Source organism: Lutjanus erythropterus, chromosome 2 (assembly GCF_056507025.1).
Source record: "Lutjanus erythropterus isolate fLutEry1 chromosome 2, fLutEry1.hap2, whole genome shotgun sequence".
Classification (NCBI taxonomy): domain Eukaryota; kingdom Metazoa; phylum Chordata; class Actinopteri; order Lutjaniformes; family Lutjanidae; genus Lutjanus; species Lutjanus erythropterus.
In genome coordinates, this window is record NC_139318.1 from 34,764,338 (window position 1) to 34,790,686 (window position 26,349).

Sequence of the window (26,349 nt, forward strand, 5' to 3'; positions counted from 1 at the left end):
AATCTAATGTAAAACAGTTACTGGTTTACAAACATATATATTATGTTATAGTGTATAGATTATGGCATTTAAACAATGTTACTTTTAAAATACTGCACCCTGCTCTCCCTTGAATAGTCAGTCACGTTCTAAAATCTACTGCATAACTGAATGTATTTTTCTATTTCATTAATTAATACAGATTCCATCTAAAACATGATACTGTCTAAAAAAAACCATGTAAATGAGACTGTAATGTCCAAAACAAAACTAAGCACAGCATATTAATTTTCATCATTTTAATTACAGAATACTAAAAATAACATTACATAAAATGTCTTTTTAAAAGAAACCATTGAATATTACAAAGGTTGTAAATTTTGTAAAGTTAGGATATAAAATCTTTGAACAGTGGTGCATAATTGAAAAGAAAAATAATTTTCATAAAATGTATATATTAACTGTTCTACTACATAAAAAATGAGATGGACACAAAATCGCAGACAGACGAGATGAGTAGACACCGCCATTACCGCAGTGAGCTCTCCTTTCGAAGGAAGAAAGACTTGAGATGCACAGCACACACCACAATCAGCTTAAGTTCTCAAGTTATGTCTATGTTCAAAAAAAAAAAAAAAAAAAAAATGAGGGGTTACCATTTACAACAGAGGGAAAAACCAACAAGCTCAAAAAGAGACTACAAAAAGTGACTTGGTGGCTGCTCCCAATATTCACACACCCGACTACACTGGCCTTGGTTCCATAAACACATACTGTTCTCCACAGGTTTAAGCTGTACAAAAGAGTTTGAGAAACCTCATACTTTAAATTCATTCCACCAAGACAGGGAAATTATGATCTTTCAGTTTCATAACACAGCCATTCCTATATCCTACTGTACAACTGGTCAGTCAGATCCACTGAAAGCTACCATGGTCACATAATTCAACATCAGGAGGTCAACCTTAAGGAACTGGAATAGACTATACACAAGGGGCAAGGTATGACGAGGGGAGGGGTTGGGGGGGGGACATGCATATTCCAACAGTGTGCTTGCTTTCTTCCTCTTTACGTCACCCTGTGTCACTTCATCATGAGCCCTTAAGATGTTTCAAGTCAACACCACAGAATCGCTCAGACAGAATCACCCGTCGAGGACATTCAGAGCCTGTTTGATGTCCCTCCACATGTACGACACACTGGCCAGTCATGTCCACACAGAGGTATTTCATTAAGTCTCCTGCCATTGGGGAGACGCATTGTGTCACATTTTTGGTAAACAGACACAAAGGGGGGGAGGGAGGGAAGGGCAAACAGTTTATTTAGGTGTTGTTTTCAAAAAGATATGGTTTTGATTACGCTGAGTGGCAGAATCGCGGTTCCTTCTGTGCAGTAGTAGTGGTTTCATCGGCCCCATGAAGACCAGTTGGAGAAATGTAGAGAAAAAGAGTGAAGAGAAACAGACAATAACCCAGAGGACATCTCAGAAGACAAAAAAAGTAGCATCTGAGACGACAGAGGCATTGAGGAGGAGGAAATGAGGTGAGAGACACCAGCAGAGCTACTTGGTTTGGCTGTTTGTCTGTTGCTCAGACAGCTGGAGTTGTTTCTTCACCAGGGATCCAGGAGCTGCTGCTGCTGCTTATCGTGTAATAAGCTAGTAATGCTGTTTAGGTTCAGATGAGTCCCCCTGAGTTAGTGCACACGTCAGAGTCAGGCAGGCCTCGCCTGCTTGTTCGTTAAGAAATCCACAAAAAGAAGCATTAAGAAAAACAAAAAAATCAATTCAGCAATTTTAACATCAAGCTTACAATTAGCTTTGGAGAAGAGAGAGAGCCCGTCGTAGCTTTACAAGTCTGTGATTTGGGGGAAGGATCGAGTCAGTGTTAGTGTGGAGGAGGAGGGTGGAGGGGGAAGTTCAGCCCCCACAGAAGTGGTGCAGCTGATCTCTGAGTCCTGCTCATTTTCTGGAAACTCTGAGAAGTTTGCATTTTGTGTTGTGAATGCACTGTGCGCTGTGAAGAGCCCAACCAGAGACGGCGTTCGTGTTTGAGCATGCTCACGCTTTCATACTGAACATCTGACATAATTCTCAAGTGGTCGTTGGTGCAGGTCTGCCCAGCAGGCGAGAGGTCGGGGATCTGGTCGGGTGCTGGTGTTGCAGGTTACGCCGACTGTGCGTCAGTCAGACAGACAGGTAGGTAGACAGGCAGGTGGGCTGTACTGGGTCTCAGGAGCTGAGGCTAAATCAAGGGAGCTGTGTCCATCAAGCCTTTGTTGGGGTCCAGGCTGGCGAAGAAGCGGACGTCCCGGTCCTTGTCAGACTGCAGAGCCATCACGGTCTCTTCTAGTTCATCAGAGTAGGCACAGCCAGGTTCCTTGAAGTATGCTGCACACGAAACACAAGATTCAGTGAGCAAACATCTTCAGCTACACTCTTTTCTAAAAATTTAGCAGGCTTGGGCCTAAATTTAGGCGACTGAAAAACTAGCTGATAAAAAAGATTGCATGTTTTCCTTGGGACAAAGTGGGGGTGTCATATTCTACTGGTTGCTGTGCACTGTGGTGATGAAAATCCTTAAAATGATTCCATTCAAAACTGATGGAAATTTGGGGTTGTTCACTAAATAGCACCAAAGTTAGAAGGATTTTGAATGGAACCAGTTCAAGAACCAGAGGTTATATAGTGGAAAAGAGCCCAAAGAGTACTGGAATTGCATGAAGTGAGTATGACACTACATGACCTACAGTGATCTCCAGGATAATCACAGCCTCATGAAACTTCACAACCACAAAACTGGGGAATTCAGAGGACGGATGGCTTTTTGTGGAATATTCAGAATAATGGGGTTTCCGAGTAATTCCCAGAACAGAGGTGCTGGTACCATTTAATCGCCAAAAAACACAGAAAACTACAAAATGTCAGAACTTTTGATTCCAAATCACCACATAGATTTTTCTGTGGTGTTCTTCAAGGTCTTGGTGTCTTAATGTGGTATTCTGGAGGGATTTTTGACCAATTCTTGAGAGGTAAAAATGGTTGAAATGTGCACTAAATCAGTATAATTAATGGTTTCAACTAAAAAAAACTGCTGCAACAACTTCTGAGACATGACAGAGCTTGGGAATGGAGATGTTCTAAACACTTACACACTCTAAACTTTAACAATTTGAATAGGCTCCTCACTCAAATTTTATTTATTTATGACTAAAAAAAAAAAAAAAAACTTGACACCAAGTGCTCAGCTGCATCTCAATTTGATCAGTGTCCCATACCACAATCTGCTATCTCCCCTAAAAGACGTGTTGCTCCCTAAAATTACAAACAATAAATGTATAGTAGGGATGGGAGGAGTGAAAAAGATTAAACAAATTGGTATGAGAACATGTGTAATGTAATCGTCAACCTTTTCCTTAAAAGGCAACTTTCAATAATTTAGTGTGTTTGTATTCTACCTTTCTCCATGACGCTCTGTCGTAGAGCCTTGGCTACCAGCACGCGGACATTGGCCACAGGGTCTGAGGAGAGGCTGAGCAGGCTGGGCAGGAGGTGCTGGCTGAACTGCTCCATGGGCATGCAGTCCTCCTCCACTATGGCCTACAGAAAATACAAGGACACATTAAAACACACCGTCACACAGACAGACCGGTATTAAGAGACAGCTCCCGAACAACACATGAAGAGGAGAATCAACAAGCATTTGTGAGGATAATCCTTTGTCACAAGATCCAGCAGAAACAACGCATCAAAGCCATCTAATCGGACAGGAGCAGACAAACAGGCTCATAAAGAAATACTTTCCCACTATAGCATTGAAGTAATACTGAGTTAGTCATGCTCTTATCTGTCATCAGGTTTTCGAACATATACATTACATGAACTAGAACTACCACCTCAGAGCTGTCTGTCTCCACCAACCAGTTGCATTTCACATCCATGTCTGTACATGTAGTGAATAACTTCCTGTTAGAAACATGCCGTCTTCACTTGGAAACTATTTTTACAGAGGATTACAGAGGACTGATAAAACAGCTTCATCACATGGTGCAACGACAAACAGTTCGTTATCAAAAATCAATGAGCTCATGTCAGACTACAATAGTTTAAATAAGGATGTTACTGGAAAGGAATTAAAATTGCTCACACACACACACACACACACACACACACACACACACACACACACACACACACTCAACCTAAGAGCACAGTAGTTTTGACTACAACATGTTATCACTTCCCTTTGTCCTGTATTTTTGACTTATGGCCAAAAATGTCTTTTGAGAGGTGACTCTGAGCTTTGACCACCAACATCTGATCAGTTCATCTTTGAGTCCAAGTGGACGTACATTTTCATCTTTACATAAGAATGCCTTAAATGCAGAACATTAAACCTTAAAAATAATATTTAATAATAATATTTAATTTGCAATTTTGTTGTCTACACTGAAACAGGTCATCCATGGAGTTGAAAAACAGGAAAAGAGACAATGCATGAACTGCTGTTCACTCCATATCCTTTCAAGTAATGTGGGATGAGCTGTACAGACCTGGCAGATGAAGGCGAAGGCCTGCCTTCCCACCCACTTGGGACAGTGGCAGAACCTGACGGTGAGCTCGTTGATGAAGTTCAGGCCCAGATCATCGGCTCCACATGCATACAGCTTCTGGAGGATCTCTACAACCTGAGAACACAAGAGGCAATGACACACTTAAAAAACAGGGCTATAAACGGGAGGTAATCTGAAAAAAAAAAATGCTGAAAAAGCCTGTTTGAAATTGTTAAAAATATGTAAAATTATATATGTAAAATCTGTATAAAGACATTAGACTTGTCCATGAAGTTACAGATAGTTATAGTAGCCATGTTTGCTGCATAGCCTGAAAACGTCACAGTGCCATGTGGGTTTAAAGTTCAACATTTTGGGAAAAAAGTTTTCTTGCTGAGTATTACATGAGAAGATCAGTTCCTCCTAGCTTCATACTGAGTGGACAGATATCAGTCAGTTAGCTTAGCTTAGCATAAAGACTGGAAACAGAGACAAACAGCTAGCTTGGAAAGACACAAAAATGCACTTTCCTCTACAGTTCAAGTTCAGTTAACTTGTTTTCTTTAAGTGCAACAGGTTTTTTTTTTTTTTTACACTTGGTCATATGCCACACTATTTCTTGGAGGCTTGTGGTAACTTCCAGTCCTGCCATTTAATGTGTTAATTAGTGAGTTTTTCTTGGCAAGAAATGCAATAAGAGGATTTCCCAAAATCTCAAACTATTCCTTCGACGAATAAGAAATTGGTAGGCAAATCAGCGTACACTTCCAGCAACAACAGTTCAAAGACACAATTCGAGAGCGGGTCAATGCCCCATGCCCGCCGTGTTTTAGACAGGTCAGCAACGAGCCACAGCCAATGAGAGCAGAGTCAAGGAGGAAAGGCAGAGAAGGACAGACGAAAGAGCACCGGAGCAACAGCCAGAAATCACAAATGAAGAAAATGTGTAAAAAGTAATTATAAAGTAATAGTAATTGTTATGAAGCTGTATTACAAGACTGTGTTGAACACTGAAAAGAAGACTATTGCTATGAATAAGAAACTGTTGCTATGGACGCAGTTCTGATCATAGACTCTGAAGGAGCAATAAAATCATTTTTAAAATAATAAAATCATTTTAATATTTATAACACACTACAAAGCAGTATCCCTTACATAAAGTAGTTAAAACTAGCTGTAACATGCTGCACACTAATACTTCAGTAATAATCCTAAATCCTTTGTGTGTTTTTGTGACAAAACGTAGTTCTGAGACCAGACAGGCTCGTCAGGCATTCCTCCTGGTGAAACATCTTGCAGTGTGTCACTGATCAGTCATGTAGCGTTCAAAACAACAACAACTCCAGGATTCCCAATTACATCTGACAACATTAAAGGTCATCTAATATGACCAAGGAATAAGTGACTACATAACTATTCTCCAAGCATTACTGTATCACAAACACACAACACTGAACATCATCCATCAGTGTGACTCACTTCCCGTTTTGTCTTTAATTTTCCAGTGTTTCTGCTGACCTAACCATCTGTTACACGTCACCAATGTTCATTCTCACCAGATGTTCCCTCCAACAGGCAAAAACTTTTCAGATTCAGTACTGCGCACTTACCAGTTTGTACGAGATCCACCTGACCTCCGACACTTTGTCAGAGCAGAGTGTGAGCGCTATCTGTCTGAGGTAGTCATACACGTCGTAGTGGCTGTACAACTCGATGATCAAGATCAACTGCCTGGATGGGGACAGAGAGAGATTCAGTCACAAAGACATGATGGTTATACTTCCCTCTACAATACAATACATACAAATTACCAAAATTAAATGAACTGCAATTTTGAGTGTTTTATCATATTATCATAGTGTCTAAGAGCAAGACACAGTTCGAAAGCCATTCTGGATAAGAGAGTCAGTTCAAATGTGAGCCTAATTAGGAGAGAAAAAGGAGACGTACTCTGCGAGCTCGTATCTGAATCTCCAGTTGCGACTGTTGTCCGTCACCATGAACTCCTGCAGCTGGTACAGATATTCTCTCCTCTTGTCCGCGTGCAGCAGCTGCAACAAGACACAAATGAACCAGCTCATTTATTACAACCTGTAAAGCAACTGATCCAAATGGGAAATCAAAAACGCTGCAAAACAGTCATCTATTACAACAACAGTACTGCTGAAATGTAACATCCTAAGCTGAGCATTACAGCAGACTAGTAAGTTTCAGACAGTATAAATTTACTCATCTGACTTGGTTCAGCAGTACATATAAATGTGTAATCTCACCTTGAGGAAGTCGTAGAGGTGTTTGAGCACGCCAATGCGGACCTCATCCAGGTCTTTGAGGAAACCGTTGAAGATGGGCACCAGGTCAGCGGCTGTCAGCTGGTCTCCCAGAATAACTGCAAGCTCATGGATAGAGAAAGCCAGCGTCCGCCGCACCTTCCACTGAGAATGTGATGGTAGGAGGAAAAGAAACAAAAGGATTACAACTCCAGCCACAAACATGAGTCTCTTAGGTCGCTTCTTAAATAGGAAAACAACTAAGAGTGACCTGATCAATCAGGCAATATTCATTTTAAATGTTTAGACTGATGGTCTCTAGCGTATTTTGGTGTCATTACGGGCGCGCTGCTTCTGTCCTCTGCTGTCACACAGGGACAGTGACTTTAGGGTGCGTTTAAGTGCACCTCATAAACTCAGAAATCTATACTCCAACTACCACAGAGGTCGTTTAAAATGGGTAAGATTCTATTATTTTCTTATTTTCCCTGGTAGAAATACGTCAGCCTACATCTGTCATTACTTTCAAGTTCTTTCACAACAACATGCGTAATAATAAGATGCTAAAATCGTCACAGCATCCCACTCATTTCTACATGGGCAGATTTTAAAAATTCTATGAAAGAAACAAACAAAAAAACTTCTTATCAAATTGTTATCAGCAAACTCAACCATCTCTTTGTAGATGAAGTCCCCAAGAACCTCTGTAATAATGTTCAAGGTGTTGTCATTATTTTAGTTAAATTAATAAATATTGCTACACAATAAGTTTCAAATAGACCCATGATTGGTACCAGCTGATACTGTTTCCAATAAACAGGTGATCAGCCCCTATAATCCAATCAGAACATCCATAAAAATGACCACAATATGATTTAAATTTACTGATAATGCAGGGAGACTGTGAACAAAAATGATACTGAGAAATCAAAAGCCATCTATCTGAAGCCTTCCAGTGCCTGCTCTGAGTCCACAGTGTGAGGTTGTCATGATAACAGTGACATTCAGTACTGCGATGAAGTAATGAGCAACAGCGTGACTGAGTGCTGTCACACTCTCTGTCCCTCTCTCTCCGCTGCTTTGAAGTGAAGCAACGTTTCCCCCTCGTACATTTCCCTCTCTTTCTCATGTCCTCAAGCAATGTATTGGTACAACGAGTGCTGTTACTCAAGTCAAGCCAAGGACATTTAAAAAAAAAAAAAAAAGAAGAAGAAGAAAATCAAGCACGTTGCTATGGATGGCTGAGAGAAACCCTGGCAGCATCTCAAAACAAGTGACTTTCTCTCACTTCACTACTGAGCTTTAAAAAACCAGAAGGAACACACTGAGAGGAGTCTCTTCAGTTACCTAGTCCTGAGACTAGGTATGGAAATTGCTAAGATTTTACTGACACCAGTGTCATTATCAATTCTCCAATTCTTTTCCTTTCCCTTATTGATTTGTGATCACTTTTGTGTGACCAAACAAATAACCTACACAGGTCACCTTTCAGCATTTGTTTTCATTTAGTCCAAGAAAAAAACACTGCTAAGTCTGTCCATGTAGTGCCAGTGTTATTATAATGGGATATTCTCACTCAAAAACTGACATGCTACTCTGTTGTGAAGCAACAGATAAACACATGGCATTCTGGGAATTTAAGCTCATATTGTGTAGAAAGATGTTTCGGCATACTGCTTCCTACTATTGCTTAAAATTATAATTTTACTGACAGTACGACAGCACTGCCATGACTCCTCCTTGTTGCAAGTTTCCTGCAGCACAGAAGCATCAGTTTGACACCAGTGTTTTGCAATGTGCAATTGTCAGAAAAAAGTGCCAATATTGATAAAATGAGTAGATAAGCTCGAAGGCATACAAGTCTGATGGATTACACAATTTGGAAACTGTGATCCATAAGTCAGGTTGAGACGAGAATCGAACAAACACTGAGGAACATCAGGACAACACAATACTGTTCTACAGAGTACTGTACACTTACCAGTTCTACAGAGTCAAACAAGAAATTCCTGAGAGAATAAAACTACCAAAACACAACATAAGCTCAAATGTTCTTTCTCCCTCAAATGCAGCTATACACTAACTCTGTGTGGCAGCACTATAGCTGATATATAGTCTAAAACATGACTGCCAACAGGCTGTGTTCTCACTGTTGACACAGTGGAGAGGAGAACCTAAAAACTTGATATTTCTCACAAGTGCAGGGCCTCATGGTCGTCTCATCACTTTCTGGATGAGCTTGTAAAACCACAACCTAAAAAGTTGTTTATTTAACTGTAACTGCAATCAGAGATGCTTTCTTAAACATTTTTTGCTGTCATCGATTTATATTCGCTCCTTGTACTCTTGTTCTGCTGACACGGCTGTAACAGTGACAAGGCTTATATGTGGACGAATTCTCAAATTGACATCAACTCATACTGGAAAATATAACTACCATGTGCTAAAATACACTGCTGATATTAAATAAATTATGTATGACAACAAATTAAGATGTTGGGTATGTATACTGATATCAGTGTAGTATCTTGCCCCAACAGGCTCAATAACATCAAATAAATTGATCTCATGAGATACTTTACTATACTAAGTTTTTAGAAAGGACTTTCACTCACTCTCACTCTCCCAGTATTCCAAAATTAATTTCTTCCATGTCCAGAAATACTCAACCACACAACAAGAAGTGTGTTTGCATGCACTCTAGTATTCTGGTTATGATCTGTTTTTTGTATTCTAATTTTGATCTGAGCAGCTTATCCTGGTTTCAGAAACCTGGATATTCCACCTGATCAACTACCAGGATACTGTAGTATGTAAACACCCTCTCCAGAGGGGTGTACTATGAAGCAAGCTCAACACAGCCAGGCTTTCTTTGCATGATCTGGATCGACAAAGCCTAAAACCACAATCAGAGATAATGGGTATCACGATGGTGGATTATCAACTTGCTTTGTTAATCCAGGCTTTCGTGTTCAGACTCTGCGCGCTCACATAAAATGGGTGTTTGTCGTGTCATTTGACTCTTCTTCTGCATGAAGTGAAGCGATCGCGAGCCACTTACTTAAGTCAAAATCATCAAGTTGTTATAATTAAGAGCTGTGGAAAACATACAAAATACATTACGGCAAAAAGCAACATTGTTGCTGCAAATAAAGCAGGAGAAAAAGAATGCTGTTAGAAAATGACTGATCGACTAAATGCGGTCTTAATGCTGAGTTTAGCATAAGTTATCATGGTGATCTAGCCGGGCTAAAAGAGAGCCACCTTCGTGACACTGAAAATCCTGGTTTTAGACTCAACATACCTTGCTAACCCATTAATCTCGCTTCATAGTACAGCCCTCTGGTTTCTGAAACATGTTGTTGTGGCTGAGATGTTAAGAAATCAAGACACACCTACAGGCAGACGATCAGAAACTTGGTTACTGTCATGATGTTGTAAACAGGGATATTAATAACCAGGCTTTTTCATCTTTCATGTACTGTAAACACGATGTCCCGATTACAATCAAAAACAGGATAAGGCTCAAAACCAGGACACAAACACACATGTAAACACACTCAGTGACGGCAAACCTCCGTGCATCTCTGGAGGAAACAGCGAAAAAAACTCTTGGCAGCAAAATGTGTCTATCATTGCCATAACCAAAGAGGAAACACATGCATCTTCTTCACTCTACTTTGTTCAATCATTGTTTAAATATTTTTGTTGTAATGAACTGTACCGTTGGAGTATTTATTTTATCTATTTTGTTTTCTTGAGCAACATGTAATTATTCAATGATATGTAATTTAACTTTGGCAACAATGTGATTATAACATTCATGCCAATAAAGCTTATTTAGATCTGTGTAATTTGATAAAGCAATCACAGAACAAGTCTGAAGCAGATGTTTTAGATTTCGTGGAACCTCAAACAGAAAGCCAAGAAGAGAGGTAAAAACTGAAACATATCTTTATCATCTTTAGAGGTGTCACAATTTCAATGTTAAATTAAAAATGGATCAATTTCAATCACCGAAATTAAAGAATCTGTCAAAGACAACACTGTTAACTTACCAGCTGTTATCTTATTGAAAGATTTGAAAATGTAAATGACAGTTGTCAGGGCATAAAAAACAATGAGCTGTTGATCTTTACAAATCAAGACTCCACAATTTAATGATGGCACAGCTATCAGTGCTTAAAAATGTTTTAATAAAAACAAACAAATTAAAATTGGGGGGAGGCAGTACATCTGGTGCAATCAACCTTCACTTGCAACAGACTCAATATAAAATATTACATAGGCTCTACATAACTCCTGTTAACCTCCACAAAATATTTTGAACCATCTCTCCCATTTGCCATAAGTGTAAAATGAATCTTCGGACTCATTTCCACTACGTCTGTGGGTGCAATCGGATTGCTAAGTACTGCAGTCACATAACTCGAGAACTGAGCAGGGTCTTTAAGACTGAAATAAAGAAGGATCCAGGGCTATTCATACTGGGTTTGCCCTCTAAAGAAGTAGCATTCTCCCATAATCACTACAAAAAGTAGGACAAACTTTTGCTCCATGCTCATAAATGCATCCTGTTGAAATGGGTTAAAGACACCCCACCCACAGGAACACTCTGTCACAGGGAGATTTTCGGTGTTTTGCCCCATGAAAGGATAAGTGGATAAGTGCAGTACATGGGGATAATGAGGGGCCACTTGTTAAAATTTGGAATCCTGTCCTAGATTATTTACCACCTGAGCTCAAACAAACGTTCTCTGTTGAAAAGGCAATACCCTTCGTGTGAGTGGAGGTTAATTATGCCTAGTACCACATAAAATATTACCTAATATTTCTTAAATCATTTTTTACCACTCTGTATCGATGAGAGTTAGTGATACTATCACTATCAATACTACTGACCCCCCCCCCCCCTTCAATAATATTTTTTACTGTTATATTTAAACACTGCATGTTATTATAAGTTACTTTTAGGGCTGACAGATTGTAATAATTATGTCTTCACATGATACACTGTGAGCCCTTTGTTCTAAAAATAATAAAAATTTGTTGGGGAAATAAAAAAATCAAATTAAATGTGACCTTAAAATTGAAAGTCAAATCCAATCGTGGATTTGGAGAACCGTGACTCCCCTAATCATCATCGATTCAAAATGCCATTACTTTACTTTAAAAGAAAATCTGACATTGATTAGTGAAATACATAATTATCTATAACGCACGACAGGGCCATCTGTAAAGCACAAACCTCTGCTACCACAGCTGTTTGTGCATTTTTTGTGTTCTGGCTTTGATTTTTCAACAAAATATCCCTCTGTTACAACACTGTGGGCAGTTTCCTCTACTTCACATTGACCAGATTCTGAACTAGAGCACATAAGGGAAAAAAATCTCAACTTATTCTTGAGCTAAAATATTTTAAATTGAGCTTTACATCCAGAAATCATACTATCAGAGTGTAACTTATCCCATATTAGTCTCATCATTTCCCATTTCCCTGCCTACCTGCACATCAGTAGCGAGGGTTTCATATGTGTCCTTGAGGCAGTGCCAGTTCTGTCGTCCCAGAGTGAGCGCGACACCCGGCAGGCTGAAGGCACAGTGTTTGGCGATCTCTGTATCCACCGTCTGAGCCCTGGCTGGGTCAGTCATAGACAGGTACTGATCCAACAGCTGCTGAGGGATGACATTCTGCAGAGAGAGCAAGAAATTAAAGAGTTTGATGATCAAGGAGGAGCAGGGGTGCACATGGAGAAGGTATTTAATAATCCATGTTTGTGCCAATCAATACCAGCTGTAAGGCTCTGATCAATACTTGGAGGGGGGATATATGATAGAAATGCTGACTGACCTGGATCTTAGGCTTATCCTCAGGCACTGGGCTGTGAGCAGAGTCGTCCTTCCCCTCCTCCTCCACACTCTCAATTAGCTCAGACTCCTGATGAACATACAAATCCACCCACACAATTAGAGAAATAGCAAACACACTGCACATTAAAAGCATTAAAATATCTCATCACTCTTTTGAAATTTCCAGAGATGCACAAATATTGGATTTATAGGTGTGTTTTGAGGGGTTATCATGTAACTACTGAGCCTTAGTTTGCATTTTTTTTAAGAAAAAAGGTCAAAATTCTCTGATTTAAGCTTCTGAAATGTGAATATTTCCTGGTTTCTTTACTGCTGTAGGACAGTAAATTGAATATTTTTGGGTTGTGGACAAAACAAGAAAATTGAGGATGTCATCTTGGACTTCAGAAACACTGGTCAACATCTTTCACCATTTTCTGATATATTATGGACCAAACAACTAATTGAGTAATTAGGAAAATATACAACAATATACAATAATTTAATTGACAATGAAAATAATCATTAGTTGAAGCACTACATGGCCCAACACGGGCCCCATATCACAAAGTAAATCAGCTTCTTACTCTGAGTGATGGCGTCCTACAAAAACATAATTTTCTGCCAAAATAAGAACAGTATTGGCAAGTTTACAAGCGAGATTTCAGTATTTGTCGTCTTGTCCTCTCTTTCCACTGGTTTGAAGTGGGCGAGGTGCAGTTTGGAAAATAGCTGACGTCACATATTTCAGTGCAGCCATCAGGATTCAGGTCTAAATCAAAATCTTATGACAGTTGTTTATTTGCTTGCGATGCCAACCCACTGTCAGTCAAATTTGATCAAAACACACCCACACAGTCCTGATAAGTTTTTACTGTTAAACACTTCTGAGAGAAATCTGAGCCTTGTTATAAAAAGTCTGAGATCCTATCTCATCTCTGTTTAGGATGACATTTAGGATTTGTGTTGAGCTATAGAAACATGATTCCTGACTGCAATTAGGAAAAAAGCCTACCTTTTCTTAGGGCAGGAATTAGCTGCTACAGACTGAAGAATTTCAAGTTTACAGAACTAATAAGATTGGGATTTCTTAAGTTAAGTGCTACAACTAATGATAAGTTTCATTATTGCTTAAACTGGCAATTATTTTCATGCTCATCGCAACTTCCAATAGTCCAAAGTGATGTCTTAAAATTGCTTCTTTTGTCCAACAAACAGTTCAAAACCCAACGATTCTTCATTTATTATCATTAATGACAAAGAAAAGCAGCAAATCCTCACATTTAAGAAGTAAACAATAAATCAGCCATAGCAAGCAGTTGGCAACAAATTTTCTTTCCACTGATTCATCAATTAACTGTTGCAGCTCTGCAGCAACGAGTTTTGGAAATGCTTCTCTAATAGGCAAATAAGATCTTTCCCATATTTGAAACCTAAAATAGGACAAGCAGTTGAGATTTTTTTTTCTGTAATGAGGCCCCTGTGGTATAACTCAAAACCTACGCTGGCATCTATTGCATAACTTCTGTTAACCCCTTAAGTCTAAAGTATAAATCCGGCTCCAGTAGGTCCAGTTTTATGCAGTTACTGAGTATCTGTTCAGCCATTTAATATACAGCAGCTGATTTAACACACTGTAAAGGTCTGAACTGTTTCGTACTAGAACAGGGGAATCGGGAGGAGACTCCTCCTGGTCACCCAGGTCCTCATGGTCCTCCAGGGGCTCAGTCTGTGTCTCTTCGTCTCCTTGCTCCTGGACAGGGCTCGACTCCAGGGCCGGGGAAGTTTCCACTGTTTGCTCCTCTTCTGTGGGATTCTCTTCACTCTCCGACTGAACCTCCACAGATTTGGTCTCCACAGACGGGCTATCGCTGATGCTCTCAGGCTGCTGCTGCTGCTGCTGCTGCTGCTCCTCCTCTGGCTGCAGTTCAGTTGGGCTGTCGTCTGTCGGGCTGTCGTCTGCTGGACTGTCGAGCTGTGCTGCCTTCAGAGCTGCTGACAACACCTGGACTTGAGCTGGAGGTAGATGCAAACACAGCTCAGCCTAAATGTCAAAATATATTGCTAAAAGGCTAAACATACATATTCTGGCTCTGTATACCCACCTTGCACATCGGGGTCATCCATGTGCGGTTGCAAACAGTCCAAGACCTTCTGGATTTGGTCGCTGGTAGCTTTTCCAGGGCTGGGCTTGGAATCAGGACAGTTTTCTTCCGGTTCCTCCTCCTCCTTTTCTTCTTTCTTTTCCTCCTTCTCTGTCACTTCCGCTGATGTTTGACAACTTAGCATCTCCAGTTCCCCGCTGATGTCTGGTAACGGAGATCTCCAGTAGTGGAAAGAGTTAAAGTTCTCATCTGTGTGCTCGTTTTCTTTTGTGTTCTTAGCGTTGTTTGTGGTTGTGGGGCTGGCGCTGCTGTTCGAGGTCATGTGGGTGAAGCCGCCATGCATCTCTCTGGGAACAGAGGTGTGGTTGTCTTCAAAGCTGTGCATTTCCTCGCTGTCAGCCGTCGACACGTGCTCCGGGGACGGTGTGGCACGGCCGTCCTGATTGGGAGGTGTGTGAGCGATGGTTCTTTCTGTGTGGCAGCCGCTGATGTCCGAGCAATTCAGAGAGTTTAGAGAGCAGTCACTGAAATGAGAGGAGTGAAAAATATAAAGGAAATAGAGTTCATTTCAATTCAGTTTTATTTGTATAAATCATGACAATGCCAAACCATAACAAAGTTAACTCAAGGCACTTTTTCAAAAGAGCAGGTCTAGACCGTACTCTTTATAAACCCAACTGTTCCCACTGAGAGCAAGCACTAAGAGGAAAAACTTTCCGATCCAATATTGGGTGCCTATACTGACATAATTCTGAGTCGATATCGGACTGATGTCACAGATCCAAGCACCAATCCAGATTCAATACACTGATGTTTTAATGAATCATAAATATACAGTAAAGCAATCTTAAACCCATAGCCAAAATGTTGTAGCAGACATTGATCAATTAGTAATTAAACAGTTCAAAAATACATTATGTTGTCTCCAAGAATTCTATGAGTTAGATGTACAGGTGGAGCTTTCGCCTGATCATGAACCAGCCGTCACGTAACATGACACAGTCTGCAACTGAGCTGAGCTGGTAACAGTTGGCTTACTCATAATTTCCTTAGTTTAGCAATTTTTTACTATCAAAACACAGAAAAGCACATAGAAAAGCAATACAGCAACTTGTATTCAGGTATCAAAATTAGAACTGAAAAAAGTGTATTGGTGCATCTCCAATATGAATTAAAGGAAATGTACCGAACACTCAAATAGATCCTTCTCTTGAAAACAGAATAACCTCAACATTGTTGAGTTCTGAGCAGGAACGAACCTTAAACCTTTGATCAAAAACGGTCAAACAAAGTGCTAACCGAAGTAATTAAAGAGTACATTTCAAGCTCTACAAAGCCCCTTTATAAAGGTAACATGGCTTTTCTAGGTAAAAGGATTCAGGGAAAATATGTCAGCCACAAGTCCTCTCTGCAGATAAACCTTTAAACAAAAGAAAAAACTGGTCTGACCTGATCGCACCCAGCAGTTACGAACATGATTCAGACCACTGATGCAACACTGCCCCAACACAATCTGATTTTTGTTTAGTGCCACAGCAGGTCTTAATTACTGAACATGAACATAAATATTCAGTAGATGAAATAACAATACAATTTCTGCTAACTTTGTCCTACTAGACACAAAAAAGATAAACAAAATCCGAATATGTATTCCGGTATTATTTGAACAAACTGAAAAGAGGCACACGGTAAACCGATAGCTGTACAGTTCGGTCTTTTTTAAACTGCTAGTCCAAACTTGTTTTTGGCAAACCGAGAATGTATCCAGATTAATTTTTAGAAAGTCTAGACAGCAAAAAACACACACATTAAATGTGATTTTTGCAAATTGAATCCAAGCCACGTTTGGAGGTGGTATTGAAATGCTATTCAAATTGGATGCATCTCAGTCTGGCTGGTTTCTCCATTTCTCATGCTTCAGTACTGGAAAGCAACATCACCAGTGTACACAGTAATTGATGCCTACGTTATAACCACCAGTTCATCAGGTTCCTTGATCTAAATAATCGGTATCTGCCCTGAAACAAATACATATCAGTCGACCCCTAGAACAAAGTGTTAGTAGTAGCAGTGATAATGAAAGTCAGGTGGTCTTACCTGTCCAGTGTACACCTGGGGACCTCTAATAGAGCACCATCCTCTCTGAAGTGAAGGCCTGTGCTGGAGGGATTGGCAAAGGTGGAGATGAAACGACCCAGAGACTGAAAGGCAGCCTGTCGCACCTGAAAAAGTGGCAGAGACCAATCTGTTAGTTTCATCATAACAAGAGACAAGATTTTTCTTAACTCTAAAGCTCATCTTCATTTGCTCAGAATCTTAACCTCAACAGGAGCATTTGCTTGAGGCACAGTCCAAAATACTGCACAGACAGGGACAGTCAGGGCAGCATGCAGTTCTGTTTATAGCACAACGGGTGCCTGCATACACAGACAAGATCGCACATGTTCCTCGATGCAAACTGTCCACACTGCCATAAATTTTGAGCTCCATGTGGATCCTCAAGGACATGAGTAGGTGGCAAAAAGTGCGTCATGTGGACCCACATGGATCTATAAAGTACAGATCTGGCCTTAGCCTGCTGACCCTTTAAGAACAAAACACCGACATTTTTCAAGCCCCTTTGATAATCATTTTTGCACACAATTTGAAAATATACTTAAAATTCTTCATTTCTCATCAGTTGCCTGGTTTCTCATTTTAACATTTTAGTGAATATTACGACAAAAACAAAACAAAGAATTGTAATCTAAATGAAGATGAGTCACAGCTCAAAATTAGGAACAAGAAGATACGCACAGCGGTGAAGACAAAACGCTTCTACATCTGAGCAAGAACTGCTCCATTTTCATCATAGTACAGAGGAAGTTACACATAAATGTTCTTGCAATTTCTGCAAGTGTGTGAATTAGTTTTTCCTCTGTGTGTGTCTTACCCAGCGAGACTGGTCACTGATGAGGCTGATGAACAGGGGGGACAATTTTGCACGTCGCACCTCTGGAGAGGTGGAATTGGAGACCATCATGAAGCACTCAGCACAGGCTTTCCTGATGCCCCACAGACTGTCTGAGCACAGGTCGAAGAACTTGGGCATCTGCGTGAGAACAAAGATGTCAGTATAACCTAAAACTAATATTGACTGATTGATCTGTGAAGGGTTTTGTCAACAGCAGTGATGCAAAGAAACTTTTGACCTATTAATGGAAACAAAATGTGATTTACAGTAAAGTCAGCACTTTCACTACACTGCAGTCACACTACATACACTGACTTGATGTACTGTTACAACACTTCCCTCAGGGAATTCACACCCAGGTTAAACTTCCTTGTTACATAACAAAGATGTTAATGTGGTTTTGAATTTTTCAGTCAAAGGAAAAAAGAAGTCGTGGAGCTTCTCACCAGTAGTTTTTCTGTTGCCTCCTGACCTACAATAGAACAAAACTCTCCAAAATTGGCTGCACAGACCTGTAATACAGAATGCAAACAATAATAAACAACAAAGCGAAGTTAAGTGCCAAAAAACAATAAATGTTTTATTTTAATCATCAGACAGATTCACATCATGTCTCAAACAGGTGGCAATTCAGGTAAGATTAATATGGATATTAATACTTCTAATAATATCATAATTATATAGTTGCACCAGGTTACTAGATCTCTTGATCCTTCAGTGTTCCTGCAAAACTTTACCACTACATTTGCGTTCATTTTTGTGAGATGTCCTAAGGATAGTTAGCATTTTTTTCATGACCATGTGAATTCAATTTTTATATAAAAAGGGAAAAAAACAACAATATACTCTTACATAACATTCAATTTAAGCATGTATTAATACCATAAACACCACACTACTTATAACATTTTACCAGTAAGTAAGTTCTCAGATCATTAAAATAAATTTGATAAACAGACCATCTGTGGGACTCTCTTATTTTATACAATGAGCCATCAGAGAGACAGTATGTCTGAAAATTGGATTTGTTTTCTTATTTTGATTTCTGGGCAGAAGCTGCCAGAAAAATGTATGAACTTAGCTTCAGAGAACAGGAGAATTAAACAAAGGCAATCACAAAAGAACTCAAAAAATATTCACAATGTTTGACCACCTTTGCAACTCTTAAATACCATTCCCCAACTGGCACCAGTTACAGCCAGAGAATTAACATTCCTCAGAGAAAACAACTGAGTAGTGTAGGCTGAGGTGATGCGCAAAACAGAATTAAGGCTGACGGAGAGTGTTATTGAATTTATCCCAATGAAACACAATTAAACTATATCACAAATAACTGTTTGGCCTGTTGTGCCTGCAGACACAAAATATCTCGTAGGTCAGAAGTAATCTCAGACTGTTTCTTGACATTTGTGGGAGATGAAAGTGGTTGGGAGGTTGTTACCTTGCGAACTTGAAAGAGTCTGGCGTCACTGCACAGGTCACAGAAACGTGGCAGCAATAGATGCTCCACTGTGTCTTTGCTCAACATGGTGACAACTTTACACATGATCTGTCAGAGGACATATGTAGAGAGTTACTATGAGGAGCAGGTTATTAACACTTAAATACAATGTAAAGAACTATAGAACTATAGAACAAGGCTTTGCAAACGTGTCTTTAAAAAACCCAATGCCGATGCTACAGCAAATCAAAAAAAAAACTTTTCAAGCAATAATTGCATTTTCCCTCATCATCCCTCCTCCAATTTGCTGAGGTTTTTTTTTTTGCTTTTTTATTTTATACTGGACTGGTTACAACTCTGATAACAGTAAAGTCATAAAAAAAACCCACTGTGCCTCTCTGCTGGCACTGCCCTTGTACTGATTTAATAGCTGATCAACCAACCATACTATGTAGTTTAAAAGCAGGTTGTCTTGTACCACATGACTTTCAGCTAAATTTGATTCAGGCTTATAATCCTTATTTCCATGATAATAAATAACAGACCATTTTTTATTAAATCTCTTGCTTAAAAAAAAAAAAAAAAGACTGGCTTCTTACAGCAACTGCTTCAATTTTGTAGTCATCATCACTGCTGGGTTCTGTGAGTTCAAGCAGAACTGGACAAACTTTGTTCTCCATATCAGTTTTAGAGATGAGGCCCTGCTCCAACAGAACAAGCAGCGCTGCCTGGCTTGTCTTCCGCACCTGGAAAAGAGGACAGGAAATTAAAAAACAGTTATAAAACTCTTGTGGTAAATGATTCTGACCAGTGATCCTATTTTCATCTCAATGAACACCAAACAAAAATGTGCTGCTTGGCCTTCTTGACCAGTAGTAATTCAGCTTTTATTGTAAAGAAAATATCAGCTAGAAAAGTGGTAATTTTAAAACCTACCTGGTTATTTGGGTCCGTGAGGTATCGGACTACAATGGGCACCAAATATCTTGAGAAAGCCGCTGGGAAGTTGGGCCGACTCTCATGTAAGAACATGGCAATATTGGGGACCTGCTCCATCAGTTCAGCTCGTACTGTGGGCTCTGAGTAGTTACAAGTACAAGATTAACGTACAGACAATACATGTGTGCATTACAGTACAACAAGTGTCATGTGCTTGCAACCATCAAAAGATTAAATTCTGACAGGGTTAAATTGCATTTAAGGAAAGAAACTTAAGAAAAACAGAAAGAAAAGGCAAAGAAATCACAGTCAAAAAGCGCAGAATTATCTACGGAAAACATGACAACTAAATATATGAAAAGGAAAATGCATCTACCTCCATCTTCTGACATTCTGGCAACTGTCTCCATGACACTGATAAAGTCATTTTCATTGTCACTGAACTCTCGAAGCACATCAAGCAGCCCACGAGCCACGATCTGCCTAGAAAGCAACAGGAGCATCAAGTTAGTAGACTGCCTGCCAATACCTACGAGTGCTGAATGCGCACAGCGTAACACGCAGCACTGACAGCGCTGTCAAGTACATTACACACACATGTACTTGGAAATGACAGGAGGGCCTGAACCCTGCAAAGCTGAGCATGAAAAGCATGAGGACAGAAACTAAACACGTCTGAGGACAACAGGGCAGTATTAAATGATTGCACAGGCGCTGTTTTAAACTAATCAAAAAGCAGATTTTTAGGGCTTCAAAATGCACTGGCAGGGTTTTGTTATTGCATCAATAAACACATCATGAATCTCACAAAAAATGTACAGAAACCAAAACTTGTCTTCAGTTGGAAACAGTACAAATCTAGGTGTAGCACTGTCAAACTAATGCCTTGTTCAGACAGACACCATCCACACACGGCTCAACATTAAGTCTTTTGGCATTCCTGCAGTACAGAGTTAAAGCAGGTATGTGATTAGTAAATACACAGGAATGCAGACTGTCGTCCAGATGACTATGAAAAAACAAACACATCTAGTGATGACTGGACAATATGTTAGTTTCACATCTAAATTTTCCAGTGTCAGGCTTATGATACAATTTTGGCATTGTTCAATATAATTTAGACAATATGAAGGAAAGACTATCAAGTAACAATAGCGTGCATAATGTGTAACATTATGTCCTTACATACTTGAGCCACAAAACTTTTTTAAAAGTGATTTCTGTGGAATCAGTCAACATTAAGTGAACAATCTAGCAATCAAACTTTCTTTTAACATCATAAATGATACATCTTCTTGTTTACACAGCATCAAATACAACAAAAGACATAAAAGTTTAATTAATTTCATATAAAAGCTAAATTATTACTGAACAGTTTGAGTTAAACTCCTTTAAAATGAGATGAACAGTCCATTTGAATATATGGTTAGATTTTTTCATCTTTTTTTTTTTTTTAAGAAGTGACACCTCTGTGTCATTTACCAGATGTTTCCTTGATACTAAGTTCCACCAGGTTGCAGATGTTTCCTTGTTGTTTAGACCAACCCATGGTCACATAATGCCTTAGACACAAATGAAAATGAGGATATATCTACACTATGACTGAACAATTTTAAAAAAATGTCTAATAATATCCATATGGTATTATTTGCAATATAGAGTTTTTTTTCCCTAATTCACATTTTCATTAAAAAAAACACATTAAAATGATTATGGTGTGATTTCTGCAGGGATCTGTACCAAAGTCTGCAGACTTACGTGTGGGCCAAGACATCTCTGAAGCATGGCAACAGTTAATTTATACAATATTCTGGCACACATTTTGCGTCTAACAAATACTGCACTCCCTGCAGTTTGAAAATTGCAGTACATCATATTGTGATTTTAATAAAATTTCCCCTAGTTGTTTGCCCCTAATCTACACAACCACAGGTAAATTTTAACATTTTTTAACATAAACATTTTTCATGTCTAACTATACATTTGTGACTTCTACAATCTAGGCTTTGTAGAGATAGCTTTACTTTCAACGGGGGGTGCATGAATTTATTGGCATCAGCTAATGTACACCTTGTGACTGCCATCAGCCCATCTGCAGATAAGATAACATTTACTGACTGCAGTGGCCGTTGTTTATCAGTTGTGTCACATCTATTTTGTGCTTACTAAATGTTGTGTTGGAGATTCGCAGTCAACTCTGACAATGGTAGCTACTAGCTAGCATACCAGTTGGTGTTTCAGAGAAGAGGCTGCTGGCTGGACAGCTCTGGTATGGCGTATGAGAGCAATGAATGCCATGTTTTTAGAAATAAGATTTCTGTGTTTCCCTGTATTTTAAAAGGAAAACAAACAAAAAAAAATGTTGGCAATCAGCCAAATTCTTATTTTCAACAGTGGTTTCAGCCCAGAATCTTACAATTGGTGCATCAAAACATAAGAACGAGCTACCAACAGCTGAAATAGCAGAAGATAATGCTAATGAAGAATAATCAGAATTCTGGTCGAAGCTTCAGCAGATCAGACTAAAAAAAAAAGTCTTCTATATCTCACCACATAAAGAGTGACAATGTATCATCATAACCCAAAAACTACTCATGAACATCCCACTGTCTGCCTGATACTTTGCATTTTGTCAGTTGTTTTTTTTTTTCTCAGAGCGTTGTGTTAACAGCTTGACAACAGAGCTCATCTTACCTGTTAAAGACATTTTCACTGAAGGCATACTTCTCTAGCCTCCCGAGAGGAGTTAGGTTGTCCTGTCCGGCATCGAGGAAGGCTGTGATGCGGATGCCGTCGCACTCTGAACCATAGTCATCAAATCCAACTGTGGGATGGAAATAAGGATCGTTTAATAGTCACACAACCAGTGGATCCACCTCTGAAGCACACAGCTAATGCCTACAAAAACACTTGAATGAGAACTGACATGCACCACAGTAGTCACAGTGCCATGCTGAAGACAGTGAGTCAGGCTAAATGTCAGGAATTAAGAAGAAAAGTTTGAGTCAAACTGAAAATTCTATTTAAATTTCCATCCATAAATACACACTGGGTTTGCAGTTGGATCTAAACGATGTTTCGTCACCCGGGTTAATGCAGACAACAGGGGCTGTTGGTTTGTATAACAGCTAATAATAGCGTGGCATAAAACCTTGAAATACTGTTGACAGCTTTAAATTTCACATGGGTGAATGGGGTTGCCTGTAAACATGACACTTACAGCTGAAGGGAGGGAAAACAAAGCTCCACATGCATGCAAGAAATCAATCCATTAATGCAGGTGTTGTTTAATGTGGTTCTGTTAACACATTAAAATAACCAAAGTACTCACAGTCATCCAAATCGTCATGGCCATCTTCAAAGTATAAAGATAGACCTGCAAGGATAAGGCAATTAGAGGCAGGGGTAATCCTTGGTGGCAAACATGTCATCAACATGCCATCACTCTTTACACCACTCCCCCAACAAAATGAAAGCAGCTCTGGGTTGGAAGGTTCTCAGGCTGCCAATTATTAGAAAGGGACAAAGTCTCCTTCAGCAAGACTGACAATAAATCACTGTTGTCTCGCCGATTAAACACATTGTAAAACAGAAACTTTGTACGTGACATTGTTGGTGTCATGACGTGTAAGAGGAAGAAATCAACCCACGTCAGTAAATATAAACATAATGTTTTCCCTGATCCCACACACATAAAGATCCATAGTCAATAAACTAGCAATTATCTAGGAGTCATGCACTTCTACAAAAGCTCCAATTTCAGAGTTCTGGTACTTTTACATTATTACATATCTATGTATCTTTTCTACGCTTGTTGCAAGCATGCGCAATTGATTTTTTTTTTTATTTAAATCTCTCTTCACTTAATTTGTTTGTTTTCTATTTCAGTATTCTTTATAGTTTTGTTTACAGCGGGGATGCATAATCAACATATTATCGAAAACTGTAATATCTGTGACAAAAACGCATTATAATGATGTACTGTAGTGTTGCAGAAATATCAAGCAATTCTTGCTCTCCAGATGTAAGAAAACACATCTGTTTGGCACAGACTAGGACTGCATGATTTGGTAAAAACCTCACACTGATATTATTTTGACTGTAATTCTGGCTGCGATGTGATTGTGGTGATGATCTTTTTTGTGTCACAATTTCCATTTTCACTGTAGACAAAATGATCAAAATCATGAAAGCTTGACATTTGTTGGCATCTGTCACATACAAACGTGTTTTCTTATACTTGGAGAGCAAGATTTATAGGTCAGGGCATCTCTGCAGCATTATAGTAGTTCATTACTTTGTCACACATTCTTTCTCCATCAGAAACATGCAGGGTTCTGCAATTTGGATATTTCACTTGATCATTTTGTGATTTTCATCACATAGCAATTAATTGTGCACCCCTTGTACAGACCCTTACAAATGTCACAGTATCATATATTAATTTTTTTGTTTTTCAGTGATGAAAAAATTGTGATGCAAAAATTATAATTCCTAGTAATTGTGAAACATATCACAATTGCGATATCTTGTTTTAAAAAAATGGCTTTTTTTTTTACCATATTGTGCAACCCTAGTTTATAGTTATTTGTGTATGGTGTATGCAGTATCTAGTACCTTTAATTGTGAATATAATAGAAACTCACAATACATATAGTACTCTTATCTTAGGCGTATCTGCACAATGCATCTGTACCTGTATTAATTGCTGCTGTGACTCAGTATCTCTGCATGAGATCAATTAAGTTGCCATTATTTTCTGTACCTTTAGATTAAATCACAAATAGGTAACTGAAAACTATAGGGTGTTTTTCTTTGTCATCCAGTCCAATGTGATGTTTTTCCTGGATCCCACACAGGGATTTCACCCAGAATCTAGGAACAACATACATATATTGTCTACTGCCTATCTAATTTTATTTCTTAAATACATCACCAATTTCTCAACCAATCCATTCACATTTGACCAAGTAATTCAAAGCATATTTTGTTGCCTGAACTAAACATTTCCGAAGTCATATTTCACCTAGAATAATTTAGAATGTAGCTGACTGAAAATGACACTTCCAGTTTAGCTTCCCATTATCATGCAGCCAGGAGTGAAAAACATAAACTACACATTTAACTATAGATATGAAACGTTTAGATGTCCCGTATCTCTACATGTAGCGGTAAAGAGGATATTTTCAATGACTTGAACGCGACATACAGACACTACAAGATTACTTGCTTTAGAGTTTTGTTGTTACTACCAACTAACTCTAGATGTAGGACAATAACAGAGTATGGTAGTCAAAAGAACAGCCCAGAAAGAGGACCCAGAAGGAGACGCATGTGGTGGGACGGCTAATGCCAGTGTTTACAGCTGGGCAAGCAAGGGAATGTGCTCCAAATATAAAAACAACTGCTATCTCGAAAAGACACATTAAATGTGGTGTTTACAGTGTGGAGTAAATCATGTTCCGGCTGGTTTAACAACAACCCAGAAAAGCATGTTGGCAAGGAACAACATCTCCCCTTTGTTATGGTATAAAGGAGGATTTGGGCAGCTTATGGCTGAAAATGACTTTAGCAACTAGGCTAACGTTAGCTAGGTCAACTCGCTAGCCTTTCCTATGACAACATTTCGATAATAAACATGGCTGTAGGCATGCGATAATGTCTAACTACATACGAGAGTGGTGATTTGAAAAATTATCTACACATACTGATTAGTTATATCTTTAAATGTAGCGCCAAAGTCATACATTTCGATACCCCTGGATATCTTTCGTTAGCTAACTGGCTAGCAGTGCTAAGTTTGCTAACACGGCTTGACCAGCCCTTTCGCTTGACTTGACTCGCCTTAGCAAGCACTTCAGCTGAGAACACCACAAATGCAGTAGAGTAAGAACAGCTATTTTATGTATTTCGACTCGGAAGACCACCATACAGTAGCACAAGTGCCAAAACAGCGTCAAAGTATTAGAGAGAACAGTGTTTAAAAAGTGCCATTACCTGCCATCTTGAGTATCGGCTCGGCTCTGCGGGCTGCCGTCCCGTGTGGGCTGTCACCACCGCTCAGCTGTCACTCAAACACGGCAGCAAACTACTTCCTGAATCTACTTCCTGATGCTAGAATTTACCGGATTTATTATATTTTAAACAAATAGCTTAAACCGATTCCTCAGCTTGGGCACAAACTCGACATAACTGAGCATAAATACAGTCTGTGGGCTTTGTGTATCTCCAAACAAAAAAAGAGCCAAGCAGTCACGTGAC

At 39.3% G+C, this 26,349-nt stretch overlaps 1 protein-coding gene across 1 annotated transcript; it reads right to left on the reverse strand.

Annotated features, from left to right (window-relative positions):
• Positions 1-263: 263 nt before the first annotated feature.
• Positions 264-26,238, reverse strand: ppp4r1l (protein phosphatase 4, regulatory subunit 1-like). Its single transcript, XM_084738054.1, has 20 exons — positions 26,086-26,238; positions 23,420-23,464; positions 22,783-22,912; positions 20,465-20,571; positions 20,086-20,228; positions 19,749-19,895; positions 19,150-19,257; positions 18,155-18,220; positions 17,688-17,846; positions 16,853-16,977; positions 14,756-15,279; positions 14,311-14,666; positions 12,652-12,738; positions 12,306-12,491; positions 6,804-6,965; positions 6,481-6,581; positions 6,141-6,261; positions 4,531-4,665; positions 3,436-3,577; positions 264-2,368 (listed from the first exon to the last, which is right to left on the reverse strand). Exons 1-20 carry the CDS (start codon positions 26,090-26,092, stop codon positions 2,223-2,225), a joined length of 2,997 nt encoding a protein of 998 aa, XP_084594180.1. The 5' UTR covers positions 26,093-26,238; the 3' UTR covers positions 264-2,222.
• Positions 26,239-26,349: the final 111 nt, after the last annotated feature.